Consider the following 12,167-nt stretch of genomic DNA (forward strand, 5'->3'; position numbering starts at 1 on the left):
TCTTATACTCCGTCGCTAAAAGAGTTTAGTGGCAATTATAACATTTGCCGCTAAAGACCATTTTAATTACAGCAAAAAGTATATAATTTTTAGCGCCATTTTCTTGGCAATTTATATGGCTACCAAAAGTAATTCTAAAATTGGAATGTTATTCACTTTTAGTAGCCATTACTATTGCCGCCAAAAATCATCTGACCGACAATTTATATGGCTACTAAAAATAATCCTAGAATTATAATATTATTCACTTTTAGTTGCCATTACTATTGCCGCTAAAATCTTAAGACCCTTTTAATTATACTCACTCTTTTAGAAATAACAACCTATCTTTTTTCGAAAATTTTAAANAATATTCATTAAATTCAAAATATTTATACACAAATTTCTCTTAAAAGATAATAAAGCATATACAAATTTATTAATTTTATGCAATCTCCAAATGATACAACTTTGGTCCAAGAGATAAGTCAGCTGCAGATATGTCTTTTCCATTGACAAAAGGACCCTATATGAAAGTTGCAAGAATCATCCGTTAAATGAAAATATAGGAAGTTTCCTGCACAAGTTTTAATTTACAGACTTTAAATTATACCAAAGAGTAATTGCTAGTTAAGCATGGTGAATTAGTAGCACACAAGATGTCACATTAATGGCAAAGGGTGCTATATAAATATTATGAATCGAGTTCTCCACAATCACTCTCAAATAACCTAAATGACTTGTATGGGAGTACAAGCCTACAAAGGGCCCTTATATCAGTCAAACAACTTGTTTCTCTATGTTTGTCTAAGTAATGTGCTGGAAATGAAATTAGTGTTTATTTTGGAGAATGGGAAAGAATTGAGATTCTAGCTTGTGTCTCTACCTCTCAGGATTGATTCAAGCAACAGATTCCTAGTTCAGGAATAAGTTATGGACTACTTGCTTCCAATTCAACAATCAACTCAATTCAAATCCCAGACGTCTTATGCAAAGGGAGTAAAAATATCAGTGGTACATTTTACAGCAAATATCTACAAGAATAAAGATAAAAATAGATTTTGGCATATCTTGAATGGGTATGTGAGCTTTCATAATAACTCCATGATATATACACAAAAATGGCACAAAGATCAAATGTTGGTTCATCAAGGAGAACCATAGAAGATGGTAAATATGTAAAGAATGCAAACAATAAAAGAAAGAGAAAAGCAAAAATAAGTCGTACATTTCCATTAAGGTAATCGTTGAAAGAGCTTAGTTCACTTAGCAATGCTTGCTCTGTTCCATCATTGGGATCTTTGCTCTTGAGAAATCCAATAAATGTAGAAAAGATCTTCAACCCACTACATACAAAAATTCATGCATGTATTAGTCAATTGGAGGACATATAATATATTCATCTTAACATTTAAGAATAAAAAGCTGATAGAGGAGAAAGCAAATTTTGCTAGGCTTGTCTAATTTGCAGCAACTATGCTTCATTTCTCTCTCTAAATATTCTAAACCAAGTACATCAAGCACAAGAAAAACATAATAATAGCACAAAAATATCTAGTAATGATCGGGAAATCTAGAAGATAGATGCATACACTGTAGCTTTTTTGGGTGGAGTTACCAATGGTGGGATAGGATACTTCTCTTCCAGAATTTGTGTGATGATATCTGAATCAGAAACCCGCTTCTCTTCAAGCTTTAAGACAGGAGATTTTCCCTCAGCATTAATTTTAAGGACCCTAAACCAGTAACACAAACAATAAGAAAAGTAACAAGAACAAGAACAACAACAACAAACTAATAACTCTTGTACAAAGGAAGAACTTAAAAAAAGAAATGAACCAGAAGATCACCATTCTGACTTGTTGGTCAAATCTACCAACTTGGGGTCATAAGGAAGATGTTTCTCCTCAAGAGTCAGCAACACCCTTTGGCAAAAGGGACCTGAAAGACAATTCAAACAACTGTCACTAATTGATTATAGGAACCTCAAGTTCAAAGGTTAAAACCAAACATAAATATTTTTCTCCCTCAATTGAAGTCAAATGAATAATTACTGATTCCAGACACACAAACTGAAACGAAACACATGATAACATCATTGCCATTTTCTTCAAAGGCATCAAATTTCCACTCTAGTAAACACAGTTTTAGAACTGAACTCCTTTATTATTTCAGAATTAGGACTCGGATAATTTCATCAAAATTATACAATTCAGAACTAGGAAAAATTCTGCAGGTCTATCTGATCTGTAAAGTCCAAATGAAAGAAAATCAATTGAGACCCCTAATAATAATCATTAATACTTTATAGTAAGTCAAACAGATTTCAGTATATATGTGACAAAAAGTCAAGCTGAACTCTAATAAAGAGGCCCAAGATTGAAATAATATACTGTGCTTTTCCATAAAAGCCAATAACTAGAACAAACACAGGGGAAATGTACATTGTTGGATCTTCCTTCTCTTCAAAGTTCAATTCAAAGCTCAATTACTTTTTAAGCCAACAACATTTATAACTGATAAGGCAACGAAGAAAAGTTATTGAATGTGAATCAGCATCATATGACAGATCAAGAAAGCAAGAAAGCAAGCAAGCATTTCAAACAAGTTAAGGGTTTGCTAACCTTGCCGCTAAACTTCTTCTCAAGCTTAACATGAATCTTCCTGAAGCATGTAATTGAGATCTTTACACTCGGAATTGATATATAAATCCTTGAGGTCACTCTTAAGATCCTGGTTGGTGTTTCAAGATCAAATAATACCTGCAACAACAGAGGTTGAATGCACCCAGAGGCCGTAATTAGTACTAATTAGCAATATTTCAATGGCAGTCTCAAAATCAAGATAATGTTGGCTGTTATCTTTAATTCTGTAGAAAACATTTTAAACTCTTAAACCAAAATCCAAATATAAACAGAGTAAGCAAGCAAGAACGGTAGATCAAGCAAGTAATAACGGAGAAGACAGAGCAAATAAAAAATTAGGATCAAAATCACTTAAACACTTCAATTTCAGCTTGATCTATCAGATTCATTAGGATCAAGCAAGCAAACATAGCAAAAGTAATAACACGGAGAGGAAATCACATGCTTTTGAATATTCAAACCAAAATCGAAAAATAAACGGAGAAGACCTACCGGCGGCGATGATCTTGTGCGTCTACGTACAAGAATGGCGGCAATGCAAGCGGCGGAGGTGTGGTGTTGCGACTGGAGCAGCAACGGTGGCTGAAAGACCTTGGCAACGTAGATCTGAGACGAGCAAACGATGACAGAGATGCGGATCTAAGGCGGATCGGATGGAAACGAAATCCAAGGAATAGGATGATGGACGGCGGCTATCGGCAATGGTTACGGTGGTGGTGGTGGTGATGGTGGTCAGTGATGGCAATGGTTACACGTGTTAACCCAGGCTAGTAGCGAAATCAAAGAGAGAGCGAGAAAGTGAAGAGAAACAAAGGATGGAGAGGGAAAGTGAAATTTTCTTTTCTATCTCTTTCTGTATTTTCAATTTGATTTACGGTAGATAAAACAAAAAGAGTGAGAAGAAGAGTTTAGTGGCCATAATGGCAATAGCCACTATAAAAATTTAGAAAAATTAAAATTAAAAGTAAAAAAGGTTAATAATTTTCTGGAAATAATAATAATGACCACTATAATATATAATAGTAATGGCAAATATATAATTGCCGCAAAAAAATAACTTAAATTAAGAAATTAGTAGTCATTATGTTATTGCCACTAAAAATTTGTCGCTAAAACATAATTTTTTTGTAGTGTTACTAAATTAAAAGAGCACTTAGTGTGAAGTCACGAGTCTGAGATGTTTTTTTGGAGAGCACTTGGTGTGATTAATCTAAGCTATAGGTTAGCTCTGTGGTTACAAGCTTCATTAGAAGCTTGTGTATTCCTTGATATGATTAGGAGGAATTCTAGAGAGTTAACGAATGTAATTTCTCTAAAAATAGTAAAAAATTAACTATTGTTATCATGGAGACTGGATGTAGGTCATTTTGCACTAAATAGCTAGACTAGGATACTTGGTGGTGCAAATCATTCTTCTTTGTTTTGTCTTTATTACAATCATTATGAGACAAAAAAATAAATTGTCTCTTACATTTTTATTTTATCAGACAGATCTGTAACTTTCTTCTAAATCTGTTTTAATGATCAAAGCAAAAGAGGCCTTAGATTCAATTGATAACTTTCAATTGGTATCAAGCGACAAGGTTTCAAACGTCAAGTCTAATAACATGGAAGAAAGATCGAAATGGACAACATGGGAGCAAATGTGGTAGTTTATGCGCTTACCAAAGGGCAATCTAACAACAGACCTCTATTTTTTTATGACAAAAGCTATACTTACTAGAAGAAAAAGATGAAGATATTTGTGCAATCTGTAAATTACAACATTTGAAAGATAATTATGAATGACCTGGACATTTAAAAAAAGATTAAAAATATGATAAATGCAACATTAAAAATGAATCCTTGAAGGATAAAAATGATTTTTTTGAAGAGAAATTGAAAGAAACTAAAGATGTTACTGATTTACTCAAAGACTACATGAGGTGATTATGATTATTACTTAGCTCAATTTACTCAAAATTTTTGCAACTTAGATACATCGTTAGATTATTAAAAATCATCTTTCGAAAATTTTGGTTTAGGATATGTTGGTGGAAGTGTTGCTATTTTTGAAAAACTTGTTAAAACTGAAACATGCACTTCTAGGACCAAAAGACCTCACACCTCATTATTACCCTAAAAAATTGCAACAAGAAATTATCACAAGTGTAATGACAAGGTTTACAATGTGATTCATGAAATACAACTTCTCAATATTTTATTTTTGAAAGAAAGATTAATGATAAGGTTTATAATGTGGTTCATGATATTAATGGTCTTGGACAATAAAAAAGGATTAACATTAAATGATCTAAATTCATTTGGATATTTGAAGTTAATTGAGTTTTAATTTGTGCAGATTTGTCTGGCATTCAAGAGAAAAAAGGATAATAAATATTCAAGACATATGACTAAAAAGTTAACCTTTTTTTATCAAACACAACAAGCTAAGTATAATTTAGATTTGTGACTTTTAGAGATAATGGAAAGGGAACAGTCATTGCTATTGATAAAGTGAGTTAAAATTTCTCTATTTTCATTGATAATATATTTTTAGTTGAAAGTTTGAAGCATAATATTTTGAGCATTAGCCAATTGTGTGACATAGAATATGAGGTAACTTTTAGAAGGTATAAATGTGTCGTTGTTGATGAAAAATATGATGAAATTTTGTTTGTTGTCTGTAAGACTCCAGATTTTTTAAAAATTAAATAATTAGTTATTTATGAGTTAATATAATATATTGAGATGTAGGTTTTAAAAAAACTATTTTTAACAAAGATAAAACTCAAAACATATAATTTCTTTAATAATTCAAAATTAGCTAATATAATTCTTAAAATTTTTGAAAATTTATTGACTCCCAAAATATTCAAAACACCTCAGCTGGCTGTTTATACATAACTGAATCAAAATCTCAAGCAAACAACAATAATTCAATAATAATTTAACATAAACTCAGTCAAATTCAATCAATAATCAATCAAACGAACATTCAGTTATCAAATTCATATTCTAATTATTTTAAAATTGCCAAATCCTACCTCTGTGCAGAAATCACAACAACGGAAATTCAGGAGAAGCTTTCTGACTAATCTGCTGAAAAAAAATGTTAGAAATTATCTGTGCCTCCTAAAAATCCAATTGGCCGAACTCAAAGGGAAGAGGAGCTACGTCACTGTCAACTTCTATCGGACAAAAATAACTCCAACGTATAAAAAGAGGATATAAACACTTTTACCGGATTAGATTTTTTGTTGGAGTTTAAGAAATTGATATTAGAAGTCACAGTTCCATGGAGGTTACTTGGTTGCTCTCACTCACGGCCTCCTTCTCTTATTTTTCCAAGTTTCATTCGGTGATGAATGAAAGAATTAAAAATGATTAAGACCATTGGAAATGAAAGAAACTTCGGGGTTGTCAAGGCTTCATTAGGTGTTATTAGTGTTATATATATACATGCCACATTTCAATTTCTTTTCCTTTATATATATATATATATATATATATATATATATATATATATATATATATATATATATATATATATATATATATATATAAAGGAAAAGAAATTGAAATGTGGCATGTATATATATAACACTAATAACACCTAATGAAGCCTTGACAACCCCGAAGTTTCTTTCATTTCCAATGGTCTTAATCATTTTTAATTCTTTCATTCATCACCGAATGAAACTTGGAAAAATAAGAGAAGGAGGCCGTGAGTGAGAGCAACCAAGTAACCTCCATGGAACTGTGACTTCTAATATCAATTTCTTAAACTCCAACAAAAAATCTAATCCGGTAAAAGTGTTTATATCCTCTTTTTATACGTTGGAGTTATTTTTGTCCGATAGAAGTTGACAGTGACGTAGCTCCTCTTCCCTTTGAGTTCGGCCAATTGGATTTTTAGGAGGCACAGATAATTTCTAACATTTTTTTTCAGCAGATTAGTCAGAAAGCTTCTCCTGAATTTCCGTTGTTGTGATTTCTGCACAGAGGTAGGATTTGGCAATTTTAAAATAATTAGAATATGAATTTGATAACTGAATGTTCGTTTGATTGATTATTGATTGAATTTGACTGAGTTTATGTTAAATTATTATTGAATTATTGTTGTTTGCTTGAGATTTTGATTCAGTTATGTATAAACAGCCAGCTGAGGTGTTTTGAATATTTTGGGAGTCAATAAATTTTCAAAAATTTTAAGAATTATATTAGCTAATTTTGAATTATTAAAGAAATTATATGTTTTGAGTTTTATCGAGAAAAATATTATGTTTGAATTCAATTTATTAAGAAAAGGAGTTTGATAAAAGAGAACGGATTTAAATTGTTGTTTAAAGAGAGATTTTGATATTTGGAAAAACCTGGATAGTACGCAAGGGTTGTGGCTTAGTCCAACTTGCTCCAGGTCAAGATTTTAAAAGATTGTAGTTTTGAATTTGAGCTATGACCTGGCAAGGATCGTGGTGATGTACCGCTTGTCCAGTGTTGCGATGAACGTGGAGATCGTGGTTGTTTACCGCCCATGGGTTGTGTATGTGTTTGTGGAAATCGTGGTTATTTACCGCCCACGTGTGTGTGTTATTTTCCAATTGAAGATCTTGCAAGGTTCGTGGTGGTGTACCGCTCACAATGGTGGGGTTCGTAGTGGTGTACCGTTCGCCAGGTGGGGTTCGTGGTGGTGTACCGCCCACTGATTTTCAAGAGGACTATATCCGGGTTAGCTACCAGGTGTGTCAGGTTCTGGCAAAGTAACCGACACGTAAGCTCATGGCCAGTAGGACATGCATGTATCATACTGCATTTGTTTGCTTTGTCTGGGTATGTAACACCCTAATTACCCTGAGCCTTACCTCTAGCCGTAAAGAAAAGGATAACTAAAGGTCACGACAATTCTAAGGCTTATATAATATTATATATTTTGAAGGAAATAGTAATACTTGAAATCCGATGAAGGAATAAAGCTCAAAGTCGCATAAAGCGGAATTACGAAATGCGAAGCATCCACACACGATAACTAAACGCGTAGGCACGGACAAAACAAGACATAATACATAAAAAAACTTGTAGATAGCTCCAAGATACACAAGGTAATGATTAAATTAACAAGATATGTATATATAAGTATGATGTACCAAAAAGATGACTAGTCACAGCTTGCGGAGTTTAGGCCGGCTAGTCAAACTGAAATACAAAAGAGTTTTTGAAGTTTAAAACAGCTTATACAACTTATCTCTTAAAGTTTTTAGAAAATAAAGTCTCCAAGGCAACAAAGTTAAATATACAAAAGGTGAGAGAATACTACAACAAACGTAAAACAGAAATAAACAAGGAATAAACCATACTCCGCTCTGTCACCATGTCCGCAATTTTCCCAAGGTGAACTACGACCTGCATCTGAAAATCAACAACAATGTTTGGTATGAGAACCGAAGGTTCTCAGTATGGTAACAGTGCCCAATATATAAGATGTAAGGTTCCGAGATGCCAAAGGCAATCCTAGAACTTCACATCGAACAGATGTTCAAGCTTAACAAAATAAATAACTTAAAACATAAAGAATATACAGGGTTATCTAAACTTAGGGGATTTCTAACCAGTACTAAACACACCGCTGTATCCCATAGCCTTTGCCAACGTGACCTCCGTACAATTCCATCGCCACCGACTCCCAATCCTCCTCAACACTAGACAATCACAAATAATGCAAGCAAGTAAAACACAGGTAGTAATCATATATAATCAAGTAATTCAAGAAGCAAGTAAGCATATTATACAATTAGGCAAACTCAAGTATTCAAGGAAAACAAGCATATAAGAGATGCATATGATGAATGCCTGTCCTATTGGATAGTGATATCACTTGTCGGTCCATAAATGCCAACCCGACACATCCTTTTGGATGTAGCCTTCCTGCCATGCCCAGAGATATAGGCTCTGCACACTCATGCAGCAGGGAAATCTACCACGCCGGAGATATAGGCTCTGCACACTCATGCAGCAGGGAGTCTGCTACGTCAGAGATATAGGCTCTGCACACTCATGCAGCAAGGAAGGAAACAATAACTAGTGTTAGGCACACTCTTGCAGCAGAAAAAACTGCGACGTCGGAGATATAGGCTCCGCACACTCATGCAGTAGGAAAACTGCCATGCCGGAGATATAGACTCCGCACACTCCTAACAACAACTACTCATGCAGCAGAGAAATCTGCCACTCCAGGGATATAGGCGCTGCATACTCTCATATAATTCAATAATTTCATTATTCCTTTCTGAGTTCTCAACTCATCATAACCATCCCATCACCGCTTTCCAACTTTTCAAATTCATCATAAGCATTCTCATTCCTCATAAACCTCTTCAACCATAAACTTCACAACTCAGCATTCACCAATTCAATCTAGAAATTACACAAACATTTCAAACCTATGTCACTGGCTCTAAACTCATAACTAAAAAAATATCCTTTTTATTCCTTTATTATTTTCTCCCCTGATTCAAGATCCTAAATGTAACAACCCCATTTTTTGAGTATACGAGATCTTTTTTGAAGGCATGAATTTCTCCGGAAGATAAGTAAAGGGAACACCTCTGCCGTATCATTAAACATCTCAATCCTCATTGTCATTAGTCATCCTTAAGCTAGAACCTCTTCTGAGGCAAGCTCGATAACGCAATCACGAAGAACCTAGTTTTTGAACCGTATCAGTTAGGAGTTTTGATTCTAGTTTTCGTAAATAGTCTCTATTTGATGAACTGGACATGATTCATGAGAGAAGAGAGATAATAGTATAATATTATCATTATATTAGTATTAGAAGATGATTGAATGATATTATAAGGTTACCTGGTTTGTTTTAGTTAAAAACAGGAAATCAGTTTAACTGGGTTCACAGTTTACTGGTGCAGCTTAGCACCAGCACTCTCTGATGACTTTAGTAATGCTAAGGCCTCATCATACATGTTCTATTCTCATATTAAATATGTTACTAGTGTCATTTATGCTAGTAGCTCATAAAAGAATTTTTAGAGATGTTTTTACAAGTGTTCCGATACATCTAGTTTTAGTAGTTATACACCTGAGATATTTTAATTCACCTCCAAGCCAACCAATCACAACTTACCTTACACTGCCAAGACACTCCAAGGCTGGTCATTTACTCCCTTTGGCCAAAATTGAAAGGAGAGAAAAGAGAGAAAACTTCATGAACACTTAATCTTCAAACCCTGATTTCTTACGAACTAAAACTCAAATCAAAATTCCAATCCGACTAATGAACGAATTTTCCTATGCCGGTATAGAAATTAGCAATGAATCCAATCGTGAGTATAGTCTAACCGACACATGAATATCGCATCAAACAATTCTAAAATCTATGACCAAGAGTATTAGTCCCGGGTCGTTCTCCCTAGGGATTGCCTTAGAATGCACATTATTGATTAGGAAGTCTTTTGTGGTTTTAAGAGTTGGTGCAAGAACTCAATCTAACAAAAGTAAACAACAATTGATTAAAATAAAGTCCTTGGCTAAGGGTGAGTATTGGAAGTTCCATCATCATAGTTTCCTTCAATTGTGATAAGAATTGATTATTGCTTCACCTAGTTAACCCCCTAATAATGGAGGAAAGTCAAGTGAAAGTAACTAACTTGAGCCACAAGTCCTAGTCTAACCCTAGGGAAGTCTAGCTTTAGTGCACTCTAAGTCAATTAGCAATCCTCAATTCCTAATCAACAATTGACATCCACTACTCAAGTGTCTCCAATAACTCAACCCCTAAGCTAAATAAGAGAAATCTACTCCATAGCTAGGGTTGTCATTTTCACAAACAATTGGTAGGCAATCATAGAAGACATGATGAAATTGAGAGAAAAGAATTGAATTAAAGCTATCTAGTCCAAGCAATCATCAACAATCAAGCAATTGAATGAAATCCCTCAAGTCATTAATCAAACTTCAAAGTAACAAGGTCACAAATCTCGATCCAAGTGATTGAATCAAAAGAACACTAATTGAGAGTAGAAGAAGAGTAGATCTACAACTTGTATCAAAGTAAAAGTGAATTAGCAATGGATCTCACCAAGAATTCAAAGGAGAATTGCAATGGAGAAAATAAAATCCTAGAGAGAAGTTGGAGTTTCTCTCTCTAAAAGAAAATGTAACTAACTCCTCAAAATATCTAAAATGATGTCTAACTAGTGAATCCCTCAATCCTTGGCCTTCTTATGCTTTTCCCGCCAGAACTTTTCCCCAAAACAGGGCATGCAACTGCCTGAAATCGCTGGTCATGTTTTCTTCTTAAAAAATCACGTGCGGCCATCGGCACGTACGCGCACCGTACGCGTCCATGGGGTTTTTTGCGACCCACGCGCAGGCGCGCAGTACACGCGTCCAAGGATTTCTGGCCCAGCCATATAAGCGCGCCGGCTTCTCGTATCGGCTCAATCGCGTCGGCTCTGAGGGTGCACATCCGCGCGTACGCGTACGGTGCGTGTGCGCGCCCATGCCCAAGTTCCAAAACTCTAATTTTCCATGCTCCTTCCATTCATGCATGCTTCCTTCATCCCTCTTAGCCATTCTTGCCCTATGATTTCTAAAACCACTTAACAAATGGATCACGGCATCGAATGGTAATAGAGGAGGGTTAAAATATATCTAATTCAATGCGAACAAAGCATGTTTTCATCCATGAGGCAAAATTGGGAAAGAAACACAAAATCATGCATTTTTATATGAATAAGTGTGAAAGATCATTGATAAAACCCTAAAAATCTATACATGATAAACCCTAAAAATGGGGTTTATCACCGACCCAAAGGATCCTCTCTTCTTTCTCTACATAACCATATAACATATCAAGGCTGAAAATAAGGTTAGATTGCTGTCCCTTTCCCCTTTGAATTCGGTTTTCAAGGAAGCATGCTTAAAACATGTGTTTTTTTTTATGTTCTTCCTTAGATCTCTTGTTTAGCTTGACTTGTGAGCCAAGAATCTTCAATTCCCAGAATGTTTAAGGTGAGGAATCGCTTCCTAGCATGTTGATTAAGGTTTCGTCAGTTGAGGTTTTATGGATTCAAAATTGTTCTTGATGTGATTTAGGAGGAAAAAGTGCTTTAAGAACACTTCAAAGAGTAACCGGATTTGAGGCAGCAAATCAAGGTAGGGTTTGATGAAATTAATCTTGATTGGTTGTGTTTGAGTGATGACATATCACCATGTCATGTTTTTCTATGCTTTTTCCTTTGTTTTCAATAGGTTTTATGCACTTTCTTGAGCCATAAGCAAGCCAATTGGGTAGATTTTCATGCTTCCTTTGATTTAATCAACCATGTATGAATTCATGCTATTTCATGAGGTTTTATGCTATAATTGTCACATATTATGAAAGAATGAATATCTCATGATTTTGAGCATAGCTTTGATGTGTTTGGTTGATTAATGATAGGTGAAGAAAGCTTGGAGAAAGGTTGAAGCAAGGAGGAATGGCTAGGAGGAAGAGAGGACAAAAAGTTTGAGCAAAAGTTTGCCTCAAACTTTAGCTCAAACTTTTGG

The 12,167-nt window shown here is 34.5% G+C and overlaps 1 protein-coding gene across 1 annotated transcript; it reads right to left on the bottom strand.

Annotated features, from left to right (window-relative positions):
- LOC107611072 (glutathione S-transferase DHAR3, chloroplastic-like) lies at positions 374-2,067 on the bottom strand. Its single transcript, XM_021108253.1, has 5 exons — positions 2,034-2,067; positions 1,830-1,920; positions 1,572-1,715; positions 1,208-1,325; positions 374-505 (listed from the first exon to the last, which is right to left on the bottom strand). Exons 1-5 carry the CDS (start codon positions 2,065-2,067, stop codon positions 425-427), a joined length of 468 nt encoding a protein of 155 aa, XP_020963912.1. The 3' UTR covers positions 374-424.

This window comes from Arachis ipaensis, chromosome B08 (genome assembly GCF_000816755.2).
Source record: "Arachis ipaensis cultivar K30076 chromosome B08, Araip1.1, whole genome shotgun sequence".
In the NCBI taxonomy this organism is placed as follows: domain Eukaryota; kingdom Viridiplantae; phylum Streptophyta; class Magnoliopsida; order Fabales; family Fabaceae; genus Arachis; species Arachis ipaensis.

Coding starts and splice junctions, on each gene's coding strand:
- LOC107611072 (XM_021108253.1), bottom strand. CDS start 2,067: ATGTGTTTCGTTTCAGTTTGTGTGTCTGGAATCA. Junction 1,326..1,571: donor CCACCCAAAAAAGCTACAGT/GTATGCATCTAT, acceptor TTTTGTATGTAG/TGGGTTGAAGATCTTTTCTA. Junction 506..1,207: donor ACGATTACCTTAATGGAAAT/GTACGACTTATT, acceptor ACTTTCATATAG/GGTCCTTTTGTCAATGGAAA.